At 38.6% G+C, this 19,900-nt stretch overlaps 8 protein-coding genes across 8 annotated transcripts; 5 read left to right on the top strand and 3 right to left on the bottom strand. All coding sequences in view use genetic code 12, as the record gives it.

Annotated features, from left to right (window-relative positions):
* Positions 1 to 754: 754 nt before the first annotated feature.
* Positions 755 to 2,330, top strand: RVB2 (RuvB family ATP-dependent DNA helicase reptin; the record flags this gene model as incomplete). The annotated part of the gene is made up of 2 exons (XM_036808436.1): positions 755 to 757; positions 846 to 2,330. The coding sequence occupies 2 exons, from the start codon at positions 755 to 757 to the stop codon at positions 2,328 to 2,330; spliced, it is 1,488 nt and encodes a 495-aa protein (XP_036665172.1).
* An 81-nt stretch (positions 2,331 to 2,411) lies between these two features.
* VMA11 (H(+)-transporting V0 sector ATPase subunit c') lies at positions 2,412 to 2,903 on the bottom strand (the record flags this gene model as incomplete). Its single annotated transcript, XM_036808433.1, has 1 exon — positions 2,412 to 2,903. The coding sequence occupies one exon, from the start codon at positions 2,901 to 2,903 to the stop codon at positions 2,412 to 2,414; it is 492 nt and encodes a 163-aa protein (XP_036665171.1).
* A 451-nt stretch (positions 2,904 to 3,354) lies between these two features.
* CPAR2_805460 (MIND complex subunit) lies at positions 3,355 to 4,059 on the top strand (the record flags this gene model as incomplete). The annotated part of the gene is made up of 1 exon (XM_036808432.1): positions 3,355 to 4,059. One exon carries the CDS (start codon positions 3,355 to 3,357, stop codon positions 4,057 to 4,059), a length of 705 nt encoding a protein of 234 aa, XP_036665170.1.
* Positions 4,060 to 4,442: 383 nt separating this feature from the next.
* Positions 4,443 to 9,032, top strand: IQG1 (Iqg1p; the record flags this gene model as incomplete). Its single annotated transcript, XM_036808431.1, has 1 exon — positions 4,443 to 9,032. The coding sequence occupies one exon, from the start codon at positions 4,443 to 4,445 to the stop codon at positions 9,030 to 9,032; it is 4,590 nt and encodes a 1,529-aa protein (XP_036665169.1).
* Positions 9,033 to 9,076: 44 nt separating this feature from the next.
* CRN1 (Crn1p) lies at positions 9,077 to 11,199 on the bottom strand (the record flags this gene model as incomplete). The annotated part of the gene is made up of 2 exons (XM_036808430.1): positions 9,077 to 11,135; positions 11,195 to 11,199. 2 exons carry the CDS (start codon positions 11,197 to 11,199, stop codon positions 9,077 to 9,079), a joined length of 2,064 nt encoding a protein of 687 aa, XP_036665168.1.
* A 1,318-nt stretch (positions 11,200 to 12,517) lies between these two features.
* Positions 12,518 to 12,982, bottom strand: CPAR2_805430 (uncharacterized protein; the record flags this gene model as incomplete). The annotated part of the gene is made up of 1 exon (XM_036808429.1): positions 12,518 to 12,982. The coding sequence occupies one exon, from the start codon at positions 12,980 to 12,982 to the stop codon at positions 12,518 to 12,520; it is 465 nt and encodes a 154-aa protein (XP_036665167.1).
* A 1,475-nt stretch (positions 12,983 to 14,457) lies between these two features.
* Positions 14,458 to 16,725, top strand: CPAR2_805420 (uncharacterized protein; the record flags this gene model as incomplete). The annotated part of the gene is made up of 1 exon (XM_036808428.1): positions 14,458 to 16,725. The coding sequence occupies one exon, from the start codon at positions 14,458 to 14,460 to the stop codon at positions 16,723 to 16,725; it is 2,268 nt and encodes a 755-aa protein (XP_036665166.1).
* A 754-nt stretch (positions 16,726 to 17,479) lies between these two features.
* On the top strand, positions 17,480 to 19,747 carry CPAR2_805410 (uncharacterized protein; the record flags this gene model as incomplete). Its single annotated transcript, XM_036808427.1, has 1 exon — positions 17,480 to 19,747. The coding sequence occupies one exon, from the start codon at positions 17,480 to 17,482 to the stop codon at positions 19,745 to 19,747; it is 2,268 nt and encodes a 755-aa protein (XP_036665165.1).
* Between the last annotated feature and the right edge of the window lie 153 nt (positions 19,748 to 19,900).

Raw genomic sequence — 19,900 nt, 5'->3', positions numbered from 1 at the left:
CAAGATTGACCAATATGTTTATCACGGAGTTCCCAAACTTGTCAACAAGTGAGATCATCCATGTATAATGATTCAATTCAGTAATGAATAATTCTGCTATGACCACCTTATTGGTTGCAACACTCATTCTTCAACCCTTCCTCTCAAAATGGGTTTATGACCATCATATCCTCATTCCAATCTTGTATGATATACATTAATTGAAACAGCATTCTTTAAATAAGTTCAGGGGACGAACAATAGTGGGTTTGGTCCAAGATTTTAGTGTAATTGTCAACATTTAAGTATTGATGATTGGAACACGTGCTTGCCTCTAAAAGTTGGAATAGCATAAACATGAAACTGTGTCGTAGACTGAATATTTGGGGTTGCAATTTCATTGCAAGTTACTCGATGCTCTCCAGTAATAAGGCAGTTTGTTCGACAGCAAGTGAAACTGGCCTGGAGAAAAAGGGAGGCGCGACACCCAACTCGTAGCTTATACTGCAATAACCACAATATTTATGAGGTCTCCAACAGCCAGTGTTTGATGCAAAATCGTTACTTTGTATGACCTGGACGAGTCGTAATATAGTTATCCTTCAGCAAACCAGCCTGTACCTGAAATTTGAACTGCATATGGTAGCACCAAAGGACCTTTAAAAAAAACCCGAAAGAGATGATTGAAGACGAAAGAACTTCTTTGAAAAAAAACATTGATTTGGAGCAGTCCATTTAACAGTAAGCTATCTCAATTCAAGCTATCGCATTTACAATGGTATGTCCCATCTTATGCACTACGTCAATGTTTCCCCTGGAAACTATCTTTTGGAGCTTTTACTAACCCTTTTTCTTTCTTTTTCCAGGCATCATCAATTGCAAGCTCAATCAATACAAAGGTTACAACAAACGATGTTAACGGATTGTCCTTGATAGCAGCTCATTCGCACATCACTGGTCTTGGTTTAGATGACAACCTACAACCTCAAGAAAACGCTCAAGGTATGGTTGGACAACTCAAGGCTAGGAAAGCAGCTGGGATTGTTTTGAAAATGGTACAAGCAGGCAAAATAGCTGGACGTGCGGTATTGGTTGCTGGCCCACCATCAACTGGGAAAACTGCAATTGCTATGGGTTTGTCCCAAAGTTTAGGATCAGAGGTCCCATTCACTGCAATCGCTGCCTCTGAAGTTTTCAGTTTGGAGTTGTCAAAAACTGAAGCATTGACTCAAGCATTTAGAAAATCTATTGGTATCAGAATAAAAGAGGAGACTGAAATCATAGAAGGAGAAGTTGTGGAGATTCAAATTGATAGATCAATTACCGGTGGCCATAAACAAGGTAAACTTACCATTAAAACCACTGATATGGAAACTATTTATGAATTAGGAAACAAAATGATCGAGGGATTGACCAAGGAAAAAGTTCTTGCAGGTGATGTGATATCCATCGATAAGGCATCTGGAAGAATTACCAAGCTTGGTAAATCCTTCACAAGAGCAAGAGATTATGATGCAATGGGACCAGAAACAAAGTTTGTCCAATGCCCCGAGGGAGAGCTACAAAAAAGAAAAGAAGTGGTACACACAGTTTCTTTGCACGAGATTGATGTGATTAATTCGAGACAACAAGGATTCTTGGCCTTATTTTCCGGTGACACTGGAGAAATTAGATCTGAAGTTCGTGATCAAATCAATACCAAGGTGGCTGAATGGAAGGAAGAAGGCAAGGCAGAAATTGTACCCGGTGTCTTGTTCATTGATGAGGTCCACATGTTGGATATTGAATGTTTTTCATTCATCAATAGAGCCTTGGAAGATGATTTCTCACCAATTGTGATGATGGCTACAAACAGAGGTATAAGTAAAACTAGAGGTACCAATTACAAGTCACCACATGGGTTACCAATTGATTTATTAGATAGATCTATCATCATACACACTTCAAACTACACTGGTGATGAAATAAGAACTATTTTGTCCATCAGAGCCAATGAAGAAGAAGTGGAGTTGACTGGTGATGCTCTTGCGTTGTTGACAAAAATTGGACAAGAAACAAGCTTGAGATATGCAAGTAATTTGATTTCTGTTGCCCAGCAAATCTCATTAAAAAAGAGAGCTTCTCAAGTTGAGCTTCAGGATATAAAAAGAGCTTACATGTTGTTTTTGGATTCTGATAGGTCTGTTCAGTATTTGGAAAAACATTCTTCACAATATATTGATGATTTTGGTAACGTTGTTATTGGGAAAGGTGATAATGAGCACGAAAGTGAGGAGAAAGTTGACAAAAAGGATGATGGTTCAGAGACAAAACCCCTGGGAAATGATGCTGACAAGATGGAGACAGATTAGGTATGCAGACAGAATGAAAAAAGTATGTACTCTCTCTATACACCCTTCTGTATTTATACACGGAAACAATCTTTTAGTTTTTTAACCACTTCCTTTCGTATTCAAAATCAATGCAATAATCATTCCATATAGACCCAACACTTCAGCAAAAATAAGAATCAATACAATTCCCACAAACAACCTCGGCTGATGCATAAACTGCCTCACCCCTTCATCGCCAACATTACCAATAGCATATCCTGATGCCAAGCATGCAAACCCCACAGTTAACCCGCAAGCTAGGTGCATGCATCCATTAAACAATGAGTACTTTTCAGTTGGCGATAACCCACCAGCAATCAACACCGCCACTACTAAACCATAAACTGACAATATACCAGACATAACCACTGGTATCAATGACTTCATTATCAACTCTGGGGTGAAAGTACCAATACCAGCGATACCAATACCTGATTTTGCCGTACCGATTGCCGCACCGGCGCATGATAACATCATTGCTGCTGCACATCCTCCGAAACCAAGAAATGGTGCAAATGATGGGTAATATTCATCTCCCAACACATTCGACATGTTTTTGTGTTTATTTCCGTTTGCGTTTTAGTATTTGATAAAACAACTTGGTTTTCGGTTCAGTAAATGATTATAATGGCAGATTTTGTTTCGATCAATTGACTTGTAGTCGTTGGTTATTTTGAAAGAAAAAATCCGTGAGGCCATTTGGTAAAGATTACACGACTTCTTTGGTTTTACTAGTACACTGATGAACGGACTTTAGATTACTCCTGGTTCTAATTCAAAACCTTTCTTCATCTCGTAGCATTATTATCATCCCCAATACCAAGTAACACTTATCTGTCTGACTGCCCTCTATTGAACTTGACGCATTTGTGCAGGTTTTGGGTGAGTTACCATCTACAGTTCACAATTTGGTAGCATTGGGATTGGAAATCTCAAAACCAAAACATATCTGGTTTAGGTCCCATTTAGATCACAGTTTGCATAAAAAACAGATAGTTTTGTCATGTCGACACTGACGTTGGATATTCAAAATGATTATGAAAAGATCGCCATTACTAGAAAAGAATTGAAAACCCTATACAATAATATCTTAAAGTCCATGGTTTTAAAACTCAACTTACATCTACCTACCACACACAATGATCCAATAAAAAATGAAGTATATCTGAAAGTGGAAACCTGTCTACTAAATTCATTTCAAAACCTTTTATGCTCTCTTTTGGTGGATGGCGAGGATCGAAGGAACGAGCCTATACGAGAGCTTTTACTGGTGAATGACAAGGATGATGAAGTGGAGCCCTTTGATGTTGAATTGGACAACGAGCTACGAACAATATTGACTGAATACGATGATGTAACTGTTGAGCTCAGTGAACTAAAGCGCTCATTACTGAAAGGGATCTCGGAGAAATATCAAAACTCAGTTGTTCGTATTGACGATGAGGTGACACGAATAATTCGATTAATTGATGAAAACGTTGGGCAACGTGAAAAGGAAGGTGTAATTGATGATGCTTTGGCAAAGTTGGGTGACGTGGATATCGATCGAATGAACGAGGAGTATTTCAAGTATTTGCAAACAGTCAATCAGCTCAGTGAGGAAGTTCCACTTTTGAGAAGAGATGTTGGTGCATACTCCAAGCTGGTAGATTTCTTGAAAGAGAGGGAGATGAAGCTTCAAAGTGATGGGCAGAACCGACATAGATGAATCTTGCGTGATCGAATGTCTCCTTTGTAAACAAATGTTTCTAATATACAAATGAACATTGGAAGAGAATTGATGTGCTCGCTACGGTAGCCTTGCTTGTGTACTATGTACATATATAACTCCTCTTTAATTGTTTCAATGCGGGTGTATGGTATTTAATTATTATTGCACAGTTTGTTTACATTTTGTCCATTTTGGGTAAGCCAATTGAAAACTGATTCTCTTTTACATTTCGTCTTCCAAGTGTATTCTAAAACGACATGAGAAATCGTTTTCTTTCTCAAACGGAGACGTTCTACAGTTCAAAGTACCAATTATTAGGAAGTTTTGTTTGTCTTGTTCAATAGTTGTTACTGATTAGCGGACTGTTTTCACGTTAAACAATGCCCTTCTATTCAGCTGGAGGTTTGCAAAATGATAAAATCCTCAAACCAACCACAAGGCAAAACGTATATACACCCTCAAAACTAAAGCAAGCCACCAATGGTTCAGATATAGGTGACCAGGACTTAGATCTACTAGCAAAACAATTGAATGTTTCACCAATTAATAAAACCACCACATCTTTATCCTCGTTGAAATCCAAATTTGGCTCACCATCAGCAACTGTATCTTCCTTTAAACTAACCCCCAAGTCATCTACTAGCAGCAACACATCAAATAAAGAGCATGTACAAGACAATGACGACGAAACACCTGCTTGGGCCAGAAAAAACTACAAGGACATTTTGAACAAATCACCAACACGGTCAACACCAAGATTACAACAACAATCCCCTGGAGTCGGCGCTGAAACCAAGAAGAGTGGATTCACCTCACCAAGTAATAACTCGTCTATCAATTCTTCTGGATATGAGTACCTTTGCAGGATTGAAGCAATCAAAGAATGGATGGAAGACGTGTTATGCGAACAGATCTCACAATCCCCAGTTGAGCTCATATCTTACATAAGAAACGGTATCTATCTCGCCAAATTAGCAAATGTCATTTTACCAACACAAAGAAATGTGTTTATGGACGATAAAAAGCTACAATTCAGACATACAGAAAATATAAATCGCTTCTTTCATTTGCTAGATTTCCTAAACGTGCCTGATTTGTTTAGATTTGAGTTGACTGATTTGTATGACGCGAAGAATGTACCAAAAGTTTGGTTTTGCTTACATGCATTGAGCTATATTTTGCATAAAAGTGACCCAAGATATCCCAAAATGAATGATTTGATGAATAGAGCACAATTTGATAGTAACGATATAGTTGCAGCAAATAGAGCATTATTGAGTGCACCCTTACCAAACTTTACCAGTGCCGATTCAGGAAGCACCAATGAAGATTCAAGGTTCATGAACAATATGATGTCACCGACAAAAGCTAAATTGGAAAAGATTGGTCCAAACCCATTCATTGAGGAAAAACGGCCAAATTTGAACCCGCCAGATAAGTTTGAAATCAAGTCTCGTGCTTTGAACTTCGGGACCGATAAAGTGAAGGAGACTTCATCGACACCTCCCATTTCAGTATTGGAGAGACGTGGCAACGAAGGATTGGAAGAGCATAGTCTACACGTTATCAAGTTGCAATCATTGGCAAGAGGTGCAAATTTCAGATACTCCATGTTTGTTGATAAGATTATGCTCAAGTCATACGAGGAAGATTTGATTCGTCTCTGTTCGATCATTCGTGGTAATTCGTCAAGATCAAGATCTATACACAGACATCGGGATGAGCTTAGAGCATTTAGCTATGAGATTGTGGAATTACAATCTTTGATAAGAAGGAAATTTGCTAGTACCAATAAGCCACGGCTACAAGTTGAAGGAATTGCACGTTTCCAGAGTATAATCAGGGGAAAATTGGCAAGAGACAAAATTGACGAGAAGAGACTTGCTTTAGAGACACTCAGATCAAGTGTGACTCAGTTACAAACTATTGTGAAGATGAAATTCGTATACCGCAGAGTTAAAATACTTGTTTTGCACAAAGATGAGATATTGCCGCCTACAACTCAACTTCAAGCTCTTTGTCGGAGCAAATTGTATAAGAAGTTCTCTCAATCACGTTCTGTTGATGCTGCTAGAATAATCGAATTGCAGTCGATTATCAGAAGAGATGCAGTCATTTACGACATCAATAGAAAGCACACGGCGGTGAGATCAACAAAGAAAAAAATCATTGAACTACAAAGTATCGTTCGAGCTGGAGCTGCACGTTCTCGTTTGTGTGATAATGTTCTTATCACCTTGATAAATGAGGATGAAACTTTGAGCAACCTCTCTGCATATTACCGCGGGAAGAAGTTGAGAAGATCGATGGAACATGCCAAGGCCAGCTTGAAGAAGTTGGAATATACGTCGATAATTCCTATACAAACTTTGTTTAGAGGGGTACTCGGGAGATTCAATTACGAAGTTATCTTGGATGATATTTATGAACATGTGGACTCAGTGATGTCCCTTCAGGCCAAGATTAGAGCAAATTGTGTGAAAAGTAAATTCATTGCAACAATGTCACACTACCAACGACACATTGACACTGTGATCAAAGCTCAAGCAATAATTCGTAAGAGCTTGGCCCAAAATGCCTACAAATCACTCATCAATAGCAAAAACCCACCATTGGCAGTATTGAGACAGTTTGCCCATCTTTTATCTAATAATGATAGTGATTTCGAACAAGAGATTGAATTGTCCAAAGTCAAGGACTTGATTATTGAAAAGTCCAAAAATAACGAGAAATTGGAGAGTCAAATTGAAAATTTTGATTTGAAATTGAGTCTTTTGCAGAAAAACAAAATCACAGTTGAGGAGTTTTCAAAGTTCAAAGGTCATCATCACGAACGTAGTGTCCATGCCAACGAAACAACCCCCACAAACTTGAACAATTTGAGTAAATCCAACAGAGCCAAGATTGAGATCTATCTGAGTTTATTTTACCTTCTCCAAACAAAAAGTGGGTACTTGGCCAACGTATACAAATCTAGGGATTATGTCTTGAAGAATACTGGAGAATATCAAACGTTGTTCACGAATACAATCCAGTTGTTTCCAATACTTGAACCATCAATTCATCGTCGTACAAGGGAGGAGTACTACTTTATGAAACTTGTGCTTTCAATAATGAAGAATGATATCGCAAAAGCAAATAGCGTGGGAGATATCACAAAGTCTCAGTATACCCACTGGACCGAATTCGTTACTCATTTTAACAATCAAACATATCAAAGGCAACACTTGAAATCAGTAGTCCGTAAATACATACACAAGATCCTCGATGATGACGAGTTGGACTTTGAGAGTGATCCAACGATTATTCATTCACAGGTTATGCCACATAATCATGCAACTAAATCTAACATCAGTCCACAAGATGCAATTAAGATACCTGAAGTGTCTTCAAAGTTTGTAAACAATTTAATGTCCTTGAGAGACTCCAGTTCCGATTTGTTAAAAGTGATTGAAGCCAATATTTTACAATTGCCTGTGCATATCCGAATTGTATGTCGTGAGGTGTATGTACTTGCTCGAGCAATGTTTCCAGACCACCTGGATCAACAACATTTGGCTGTTGCTGGTATCTGTTTCTGGAAGTATTACTTTGGTGTCATCATTCTGTTTCCTGAAAATTATGGATTAAATTCGAAAACATACTTGAGGGGACCTGCTAATTTGCGTCACTTGCATAGACTGATGCTTCAGTTGTTTACTATGAAACCGTTTACCAATAACTTTTTGAAACCACTTAATGATTACCTTTTGTCACATGTGGACACCATTCAAACTATAGTGCGTGGTATTATTGACATTGGCGATATTGATGAAGTGTACAAATTTGGCGACTTCAATGACATGGTTGCTGAGGCACCCAAGTTGACGATGAAAACCAATTCGATGATATATCTCGAAAAACTAGCGTTGACCAATGCCGAAGTTATGGCGGCCTCTTTAGACGATCCATTGCATAAGCTAACTCAAAAATTGGAAAGCTTGAACACCCTTCCTGCTGATTTGGTGGCCATGACTGACTTGTCAAGCATAACCATTACTTTAAGTCGAAACACGCATGAAGAATCACTTACAGACTCCAAAACAAAGGCACTATTTACCCAATCAAAACGTTGTATGTTGTATATAATGCGAGTGCAAGAGGGTGATGATTTGTTGGAAGTACTCATTTCCGGTATCAAACCATTACATGAACAAAAATTCCGGGAAATCGTCAACACGGAAAAAGAAGATTCCTTATCCACTTCCAAAATGTACTACAAGACGTCGCTTGGTGATTTGACCAAGATGACCTACCATGATTTGAAGAGAATGTGTCTTGACTCCTTGTTGAAACTTGAGGCTATGGGCGAAGTAACACGAAAAAACTCGTTCCAAGGCGTATTGAATCAAATTGCAATTGACATCAAGAGCAAAAACAGTCAAAGGAAAAGTCGCCAGCAACAACTAGAAGTTTCGCAACAAGCAGTGAAAAAATTGTCAGATAAGGAAAAGTTTTTACGTCAACAATTGAATGAGTATAATCGTCATGTCGAAAGTATTCTTGCCGAGTCACAGTTGAAACCCAAGGACAGGAAAATTTTCAATATCATACCCGTGTTTAGCAAACAATATTTCTACAATCGAGAATTGAGGAAAAGGAACCGATTACCCGAGTTTGGATCTTATAAATTATCAATAAAGAAGCTCAAGGATCAAAAGATTTTACTAAATACATCACCAAGCTTGTTGGAAAGTTCCAAAATTGAAATCACATTCAGTTGTTATCAAGTGGGTAAGTTCATAGTTGAGGCTTCAAAGAATTTGGTGGTGATTGCTGGAGCAAGTAGTGTAGTCACGTTGGATGACTTGTTGACACTTCAATATGAACAAAAAAAGACATTTACTTTGTTTGATGGCGATGCCACTTTTGATGCAAACAATTTCATTGCATTTATATTTAAAAAATTCTATGATGTCAAGGGAGAGTAGACATATATGGTACACGAGAATATACAATACCCCACACACGATTATTACTTCTTAAGCAACGTCTCAATCTTCTCCTCCAAAATTTTCAATCTCTCGTCCTTGTCTAAGTTGGCTTGCTCTAATTTGACGATTTGCGACTCAAATTGTGACACCAAATTGGATAATTTTTCTATAGTAGACGCCAATGTAGGTCTTGTTGTGCTAGACTTTGTGGACTTTTCATCGTCAAGGTTTTTCTTCTCTTGCTTGTCCTTTTCTTCGGATACGTCGGTGTCCTTCACATTGGAACTCTTTTCGCTAATCTTCTCTGGCTCTGGAGTTGTTTTCGTCGCATTGCTTTCATCGGGTTTGACTGCTTTAGGTTCGAGAGAAGTTGATACAGGTTTCATGGATTCGGGCTCTGCGGATTCTTCCTTCAAAGCTTTTTCAGTGGAGGATGATCCACTCCTTTCACTTTCAATCTCTTTTGCCTCTTTCGAGTCCCTCTCAACAGGTGAGGCCGACTTAGCTTCGGGCTTCTTCACTTCTTCCCATCCATCGTCCCTTGTTTCGTCTGCGCCACTTGCATCCTCGTCATCTGATTGTTCGGCCACTTTGTTTAGCAAATCACCAACTTCGTTGGAGCTCTGTAACAATTCATCCACATTTTTGTCAGGTGTACCGCTCAAAGAAGAAACAGTTTCAGTGGAGTGGCTCTGCCCTTTCGTTGAATCAGACTTGTTTCCACTCAGTGTCTCCTTTTCCTTTTCCTTCTCCTTTGATGTCTCCTCCTTCTCCTTTTTCTTCTTACCCGCTTCTTCCTTTTGTTTTTCCAAGTCTTTGTTCTTAGCCTCCTTAGCCTCTGATATTTTGGTGACAGGTTTACTATCTTTCAACCTTGGTTCCGTTCCTTCGTAGATAGCCTCCATATTTATCAAAACCGGTCCATTAACCTCCTTACCATCGAACCATTCTTGTGCACTTAAAGCAGGCGTGGTTGAAGGACAATCTGGATATATATCCAGTTGAAACAACTCCGATCTTCTAGGGACAATAAAACTTATTGGTTCAATCAGTGTATCTAAAACTGTCTTGAAAGCTCTCACCACCTCATTTTCTTTCACGTTGACCGAATGTTTTGGTGCAACAGCGAATCCTCTTTGGGGGTCAGTAGAAGCATACTGGGATAACTCATGCAAGATGTCATTGTCATATTCATAATAACGAATGTTTCCATCACCTTTCCCAGCGAGGTACAATATTGAGTTCTCAGGATCAAAGTAAGGGATTAAAACACCTGATGATGCATCAATCACCATGAATCCACCAATTGGTCCTTCATCAATATGTTGGATGTCCCAAACCCCAACTTGACGATCTGACAACTTGGAAAACCCAGTTGTTACTACCCTGTCTGTGTTTCCTAACCATCTTACTCTAGAAGGCTTGGCTCCCGTATGTCCGGGACCTTCAGATAACACTTTTCCTGACCTTATATCCCAAATTCTAAGTTTCTTGTCTCTGGATGTGGTAGCCAATAAAGATCCATTATAGTTGAAAGCAAAAGATGTCACCAAGTCCTTGTGTTGCAAGGTAATTTCATCTTTTCCAGTTTCAGTATTCCATATTTTGACACTATAGTCCAAAGAGCTTGATGCTAAAACATTCGCAGCACAAGGATGGTACTCAATCAATCCGACTTTTCTTGTATGCCCCAGCAACACCTTTTCGGGTTCGGTGATATCCTTAATTTCCTCATCTTCATCAAGATAATGGTGGAATGAGTAATCTTTGGGAATTTTCCAAATCAAAATCTTCCCGTCATCCGAACAACTTGCAACCTCTTGTACATCAAATGGGTTGAATGCAGTATCCAAAACAGGACCCTTGTGTCCTCTAAACAACGAAACTTTATCGGGAGCTTTACCTACTTCCTCAACCGGGATAATTGCAAATGCACCACCTCCAGAAGCATCCCAATTTGCTGATATGTATTTTCCATTAGTTTGAATGATATTGGAGTCCCATGCGTTTTTTGTTATTTTGAGATTTTCATAGCACAATTCCCGTTTGGAACCTTGTCCAAAAACATGGCGATACTTGGATGCCCTGACAAACTTTCCACTACAAATACAATGTTAGTCAATTGACGGGTGAGTCATATAGCTGTTTGAGTAACGTACCTCATATCAATTACCTTAGTCGATGTTCCTGTACAATATAATTGCAAAGTGCCACTTTGTATGAAATCTTCTTGCTGTTGTTGGTTCAAACACCGTTTGGACGAAAAAAAAAAAAAAAAAATAAACTTTTTCTTTTGATTGATTTGCACAAGCTTACACACACAAAACGAGGTTGACAGATATCTCAAGTTTATGCCGAAATTATCTGCATTCTTCAGTTTTCATTGCCCCATGCCAAAGTCGTCAAATGAGGAGGTACATGGCCCAGAAAAGTAAAAAGAGGCTAAAGCTATATATACGTCGATGCAGAGTTTGATTTATTTCACAACAGCAATAATTGTACTTAATTTATGTTCTATTATTTTTTTATTGAAAAGAATGGATTGGTTTTGTCAATTGGGTTCATAAATTAAGCTACCAGGATATATTTTCCGTTAATGATTGATATCAAAAACGCTATTCGATGACCAACCAAGCATTGTAGATATTCGGTATACATACTCAGAACGACAGCAATAACAAGAATAGAACAATGGATCCTGATGCAATAGTTATCAATAAGATGTTAAGAAAGAGGTTCGTCATAACCAGAAACTTGGTTTATTTGGCTCTTTGTTTACCGGTGGTTAACTTGGTCCCTTTTTTTTAATGGTACCTTCAGTATTCATTGCAGATTGAACTGAAATCATGTTCACAATATTTGCCAAAACAAATTCTAACCGCAATACAAACGGTTTAACCCTTTCTACAGATTTTAACATCAAACAAAGAGTTTAGATTTGTAAATAAATAGATTAGAGAAAGTAGTAAAGACCCTCTCAAGCACTAAAAACAATTGGTGAAATATTCATTCTTTAATTTACAATTACTTGCATTCAGCCAGTACATAAAAGAAAATGGTTGAACAAGGAACAAAGATAACTTATCAGGAAAAATTGCCCACCTTCTTTCGTTTTCGTTTTCTGAAATCATGAGTCTCGAAATTACGGTTTTCGTTTTCCATGGCGTTTTTCAGTCGTTTGAATATGCTCAGATTTTCGATGATCAAGTAATTACAGCATGTCTAGTGGCAAATACATGCAGATATAGCAATTCGGACCCTCAATTAAAAATACTGCAACTGAAACAAATTCAGTAGCACTCATGGTAAAATACAATCAGATATTGATTCTCAATTTATGACTCTTCCACGCAAAGTTGTTCACATTTCCTTGAATATTCCAATACTAGTGGCGGCTTATTTTTCAAGTTGTCATTGTGGCTTCTATCCCTTTTTTGTTCATCTCAAAGAAGCTAGCAAAACACCCTTCTCCAACGTTTCAATCAAAACACTACTAATTTAGGATCTTTCGGTAACCCATTCTCATCAATATTATTTTTGTTCAACTCGCTCCTCGTATACTCCAATCGGGCTTCATCAAAGCTAATGCCTTTGGTATTCATGATTTTCTTGACCTCTTCCTTTGCTGCTTCACTCAACCCCTTTCTTGAATCATTGGAATTGTTTGCTTCCAAATCAAAATTCAGGCTGCTCAAACCATCATTGATATCCCCTTCAAATGTGCCCAAGTTTTGGTAATATCCTTGCAGGATTCTTCGTCTAGTTCTATACCTATCGAGCAACTCTCCTATTTTGTGGCGAAGATGAAATCCTACACCAAATATCACAATACACAGCACAATAGCAATGTAATGCGACTCAATGAATGAAGCAGAACTCAGTACGTAGTCATTGGCTTGTTCAACTGGCTGTTGTGAATCTTCACTTGTAATCCCTATGGATAGCATTATAGAAATGTGGGATCAGTGGAGTGATTCAGTGCGACTTACACGTGCGAGTGACTTCTTTTTCTCTTTTTGTTCCTTTGGTTTGTCCCCCTTTCTCAGCAAAAAAAATCTAAACCCATTTGACTTGCAAATCCTTAAAGGATCTGCATTTTATGGGCTGGAAATTCCATTCTCCGAGACCGAAATCGTAAAACTTCCGAATACAAGTTGTACTGGGGAAGTATAACCTCAACTTTGACCAGTCTCTAACATACCGTGCTTATTTGCCTCAATTATACTTATTGTGAGGCAACGTTGCCCTCAAGAAATCCGTTTGTGAGGTATACAACTGAATACTCAACAATTGTGTCTTGAATTCGGGATGATGGTTTTAGCTCTCATGCTTTGTCATCCCGGGTTCCTGTAGACTTTGGTTCTTTTGGAGCTCGTCTATTTCTTTTTTTTTTTGCAACAAAACCGATACAACTTGCAGAGTTCTTTACAAAAGTTGAAATGATTATGATTGATCCGGAAAAAGGTAATGTCAAAATCATTCCTTACATCGAGAGCCGGGGTGCTTCCTGTTATAGTCATCCCATGATAGTTTCAAATATCTGAGTTAAACTAACCCATCACCTAACGAGAAAGTTTATTGTTAATGGAGTAAAAAAATCTCCGAGATTGTTTCCTGTTCAGGAATTACCCCGCGGAAAAAAGACATCTACAAAGCTGTACAAATGTATACCCACACACACACACACACACTAAAAAAAATATTACATAGAGTTCGTGAAGATACGATAAACCTCGAGATTGAATGACAAATGATATTAATTAAGAGAGTGGGACGGCGCTATTTATGATCATTTTACACGGACCTCACTATATTACCAACAAAAAGACTTTCTCGAGTTGAGATTTGATGGTATCTCTCAATGATTTTAACTGAAATGGATAGTTCTCTATGTAAACCTGTACATAGATCAAATTAGACAAATGTTAGCTTACTCATTTGCTTTTTTACCCCTCAGAACCCCCTCCATTCAAAATGAAAAACCGTGGAAAAGTTGACCGTCAATACACACAACATAACTCCATTCTCCGGGCTTACTTCACTTTTGTTAGAACGTACTATAACCGGTCTATGAGATATCTTTAAACCGGTTATTATTACAATAGAAGAAGTCACAGCTCCTTGATACTAAGTAGGACTTCTTTTTTTTTTTTTTTGTTGCTTGATATCCGCTCTTAGCGGATTAGTTTATACTTTTTTGGAAGAACAAAACAAAACTCCACTTTTAAAAATAATAATTGATTCAATGGCTAAACGGTGTTTGACATGGTAAATGTATCTACATATATATATGTGTTTCCCTCACTAAGGTGAGGATCAACATCCGTGTGATATTACAAACGCCCTTGATCAAAAACAGTCCATTGTGTGAACACTTTTGATACTACTGCCACTTTCCCATCTTCATTCGACACTAGATATTATGGCGCTCAGATTACCTTCCATAGTCGATACAGACTTGAACTCACTCTACGCACCAGATGAAAGTCCTGTTGTATTTCAAAATGCTGATGAGTTGCCACTTGATACTTTGGTGAATCATATTTTACCTGTGCCAGAGGATATTGGTGGAAGAGCTGTCAAGGTTCCCGGCACTGCAAAACCAGGATACTCAGAGTTTTATAGAAATGGCGCTTTCCCAAATGGAGTGAAGCTGTATTTGTTACCAGAGTTGAACACTTACCATGCTATTTTCGAGGCAACTGTCAAAGGACATCCAAACAGACCTTGCTTGGCTCACCATGAATACGATTATGAAAATGAGGAGCATAAAGAGAGATATGTTTACCTGACATACCAAGAGGTCAATGAACTTAAACACAATTTTGCCAGTGGATTATTATTTTTGCTTGAGAACAACCCATACAAGAACCTCGATTTAGAATCTCATCAAAAAATTATCAACCACGCGAAAGACTACAAGCTGTATGATAAAGATAACCTTTCTTTTATTGTGACATTTTATTCTGGGAACAGACCGGAGTGGATAATCTCAGATTTGGCATGTTCTTCCAATTCCTTAGCATCAACAGCATTGTATGACACTTTGGGTCCAGCATCGTCCAAATACATATTACACACTACTGAATCCCCGGTAGTCATTTGTTCCAAAAACAAAATTGAGAGTTTGATCAAAATGAAAGCTTCAAACCCAAAAGACCTCGAATCTTTGATCACTCTTGTGTCAATGGATCCTTTGAAACCCAGGGACAAGAAATTAGATGCAGCATTAGTTAAATTAGCTGATAAAAACAACATCAAATTGTATGATTTCAATCAGGTGGTCAAGATTGGTGAAATTTTCCCTCGAGCTGAAACCATCCCCACTCCGGAAACGACATTCACCCTTACTTTTACCTCTGGTACTACCGGAGCCAACCCAAAGGGTGTTGTATTGCTGCAGAAGGCAGCTGCTGGAGCAATTCTGGGCTATTCGATATTATTGCCTCATCATAAAGATACCAAAGATTTTGCGTTTTTACCGTTGGCTCATATATTTGAAAGACATATGTCATCATCAATGTTTCTTTGCGGAGGTTGTTTAGGATTCCCCAGGTTAGGGGGTACCCCGCAGACATTGTTTGAAGATTTGAAGCTATACAAACCCACATTTTTTGCCTGTGTTCCTCGTATCTTTTCCAAGATTGAAACAATCATCAAAGCATCGACAATTGATTCATCATCAAAGATTAATAGAGCCTTGTATACACAAGCTATCGAAACAAAACGCTCCAAGCAAGAGACTGGAGGTAAAGGGGAGCATTTCATTTATGATCAAACATTGATCAGGAACTTGCGCTCTAAGTTTGGATTTGATAATATGGAGACATGCTATATTGGTGGTGCTCCTAGTGCTGCTGAAAGTATCGGTTTTTTGAAGGCAAGTTTAGGTATTGGTATCAGTCAAGGATATGGTCTGAGTGAATCATTTGCTGGTATCTTTATGTCATTACCATTCCACACTCCTAGCATGGGAACATGTGGCTCAGTCACTCCAATGATTGAAGCCAGGTTAAGAGAATTGCCTGAAATGGGCTACCATTTGAGTGATAAAGGTGGACCCAGGGGAGAGTTGCAGTTGCGCGGATCTCAAATGTTTAGTCACTACTACAAGAATCCAGAAGAGACAAAGAAGAGTATCGATGAAGATGGGTGGTTCTCTACTGGAGATGTGGCTCAGATTACGAACGAGGGATGGTTTGTTATTATCGACAGGGTAAAGAATTTTTTCAAATTAGCTCAAGGGGAATACGTTACCCCGGAAAAGGTTGAAAACTTGTACCTCACGACTAATTCCATATTGACACAAGTATATGCACATGGGGACTTTACTCAATCCTATTTGGTAGGAATCATTGGTGTGGATCCAGTGAATATTGTTAACTTTTTAACTGAAAAGTGTAATATCCCAGCAAATGAGTTGGATACCGAAGAAAAAATTCTTCAAGTTTGCAATAAGCGCCTGATTAGAACTCAAATTTTACTACAATTAAACACAAACATTGGGTCTGTGCTTAATGGATTTGAAAAGTTGGCCAATATTTACATTGAGTTTGAGCCTTTGAAATTGGAGAGGGATGTTATTACTCCAACATCCAAATTAAGAAGACCAATTGCGTCAAAATTCTTTAGACCTCAGATTGATGCTATGTACAAAGAAGGTTCAATCTTGAAAGACTTGAAATTGTGAGTGGGGTTTTGTTTTACAAAAAAAGTTAGGTGAGTAATGAAACAATAGGCTGAGATTGACCTACCAATCAAAAGGCAATATAATTATTTGTAGAAGCGTATTTTTCTTCGGGTTTACACAATTCTATTTTTCCTTTATGTTATCTCCGGGAGTGTCATGAACCGATTATGCGAAGTGTACTACTCATAACGCAAATGAGCCCCGACTCGGTTATATAACGAAACACTTTTACTCAGAAGGGTTCCAAGTGATGGTCGTTGCTTACAACGAAATGACATGCGATGGTGTAATTTAAACCCAGAGAGCGTTGATGATATTGGCTCGATGGTATTATATTTCTCCGTTCACGGAAAAATTTCGTTACATAGTTCGAGATATTTGCAACTACAAACCGTTAAATCGAAACTGTTGGGTATTTTTTTTTAGATCGTTGGGTTTTGTAACCGTTGAAGATAAACAAGAGGGAAGCACCCGAGTTTTAAAGACTTGTTTGAGCTAAAAATTCTTTCGGTTGGAGTGTTGAGCTGAATATTCGTGGACTTCAATAACTCCGATCTCCTCAATCGAAACCGAAGTGACACTAAGACAAAGAGCACAAAACTGCCATCTCCGCAAAAAATTTACAAAGCTCGGCCCAAAAGAAGCCCAACAGATTTGAACTATTACTAGACTCGAATATATAAAATGGCGATTATCTCTTCTCAACAGCTTTTCGTCATGAACCCAAATCACCAAGCGCGCCAAGAATCACTCAATGTCTGTGAAATTACCTTCCGTGATTGACTCCGATTCGGATTCACTTTATGCTGCTGATGAAAAGCTCTATTTGTTTGAAAACAGCAACAACTTGCCAGATGATGTTTTGATCAACCAGAACTTGCCACTTCCACAGGAAATGAGTGCTAGGTCCGTTAAGGTCCCAGGCACCACGAAACCTGGATTTTCTGAAATTTACAGAAATGGGGCACTTCCAAACGGAATAAAGGAAACCATCATTCCAGAATTAAACACTTATCCAAAAATCTTTGCTTCATCCGTGAAAAGACAGTCAGGTCAACCCTGTTTGGCTCATCATGAATATGATTATGAAAATGAACAGCATTTGGAAAAATATGTCTCACAAACTTACCAGCAAGTTGATAACCGTAAGACCAACTTTTTTAACGGATTGATGTTTTTGTTGGAGTCCAACCCATACAAGAATCTTTCATTGGAGTCACATCAAAGGATTGTCAATCATTCGAAAGAGTATGCAAGTTTCAATCATGAGTATATCTCATTCATTGTAACCTTGTACTCAGGAAATAGAGCCGAATGGGTGATTACAGATTTGGCTTGCTCGGCCAACTCTGTTACCACGACAGCACTTTACGACACTTTGGGTCCGGAATCATCAAAATACATTTTAAACCTTACACAATCTCCAGTCGTCGTTTGTTCAAGGAATAAAGTTGAAGCTTTGATCAAATTGAAGGCTGCAAACCCAAAAGAATTGGAATCGTTGATCACCATTATCTCAATGGACCCATTGAAGGTTAAAGGGAAATCGTATGCATCGTTGGTTGAGTTAGCTGAGAGGAACAACATTAAATTGTATGATTTCGATCAAGTCGAAAAGACTGGAGAGGTTTTCCCAAGGGAAGAAACAAGCCCAACTCCCAATACAGTTTATACACTTACTTTCACTTCTGGTACGACCGGAGCAAATCCAAAGGGAGTGGTTTTGCTGCAAAGATCTATCGTTAGTGCAATCTTAACTTATGTGACTTTGTTACCACACCATAAATCAATAACAGAGTTCGAGTTCTTGCCCTTGGCTCACATCTTTGAGAGACATATGTGTTGTGGTGTATTAACCGCTGGTGGAACTGTTGGGTTTCCTCGATTGGGTGGAACTCCTCAAACGTTATTTGAAGATTTGAAACTTTTCAAACCAAGTTTCCTTGGGTTGGTTCCTAGAATTCTCACGAAAATCGAGGCAGCGATCAAAGCTGCAACGGTTGATTCTTCCTCCAGGGTCAGTAGAACATTGTATTCTCTGGCCATTGAAGCCAAACAGCTGAAACAAGAGAAGAACGGAGATAGAGGTGATCATTTTCTTTTTGACAAAACATTGATCAAAATTCTACGCTCAAAATTTGGGTTTGATAACATGGAGTCTTGCATAACTGGTAGTGCACCTATCGCTCCTGACACCATCAAGTTTTTGAAAGCTAGTTTAGGTATTGGAATAACTCAAGGGTATGGTTTGAGCGAGTCGTTCTCAGGCGTCTTTCTTGCATTACCTTTCCATTCACCAAGTGTTGGGACCTGTGGTGCTATAAGCCCAACCGTTGAGGCAAGATTGAGAGAATTGCCTGAAATGGGCTACCATTTGAATGATGAAGGTGGACCTCGTGGAGAGTTGCAGTTGCGCGGAGCCCAAATGTTTAGTCACTACTACAAGAATCCAGAAGAGACAAAGAAGAGTATCGATGAAGATGGGTGGTTCTCTACTGGAGATGTGGCTCAAATCACAAATGAAGGTTGGTTCCGTATAATTGATAGAGTCAAGAACTTTTTCAAGTTGGCACAAGGAGAGTATGTTACGCCTGAAAAGGTTGAGAACCTATACCTTTCAGCCAATTCCATCTTGACACAAATGTTTGCACATGGAGATTCAACTCAATCGTTCTTAGTTGGTATAATCGGAGTTGATCCAGTCGGGATTGGAAAATTTCTTGTTGAGAAATGCAACATCCCACAAGGAGACTTGGACACGGAGAAGAAAATCCTTGAGGCATGTAACAGACGTGAGATAAGAACTCGCATTTTGTTACAATTAAACACAAACGTTAAAACTGGTCTTAATGGGTTTGAAAAGTTGGCCAATGTGTACATTGAGTTTGAACCTTTGAAGTTGGAAAGAGAGGTGATTACACCTACAACCAAAATAAGAAGACCAATTGCTGCCAAATTTTTCAAGTCGCAAATTGAAGCGATGTATAAGGAAGGATCAATTTTGAAAGACCTCAAATTGTAGGGCACTTTTGCGATTGTGAGAGTGAGTTGATGTATATAAGAATTTTTAGAATGAAAAGGGACTAAGCTAGAAGCAATATGTAGGTCATGTTCGCAAAGTGATACATGACCGTAAAGAGGTAATTGACCTCGAACGTTATGATAAAGTAATTTC

The sequence above is a fragment of the Candida parapsilosis genome, contig 005807 (genome assembly GCF_000182765.1).
Source record: "Candida parapsilosis strain CDC317 annotated contig 005807".
Taxonomy (NCBI): Eukaryota; Fungi; Ascomycota; class Pichiomycetes; order Serinales; family Debaryomycetaceae; genus Lodderomyces; species Lodderomyces parapsilosis.
Note: the sequence above shows the minus strand (reverse complement) of the source record. Positions and strands in the feature narration are given on the sequence as shown.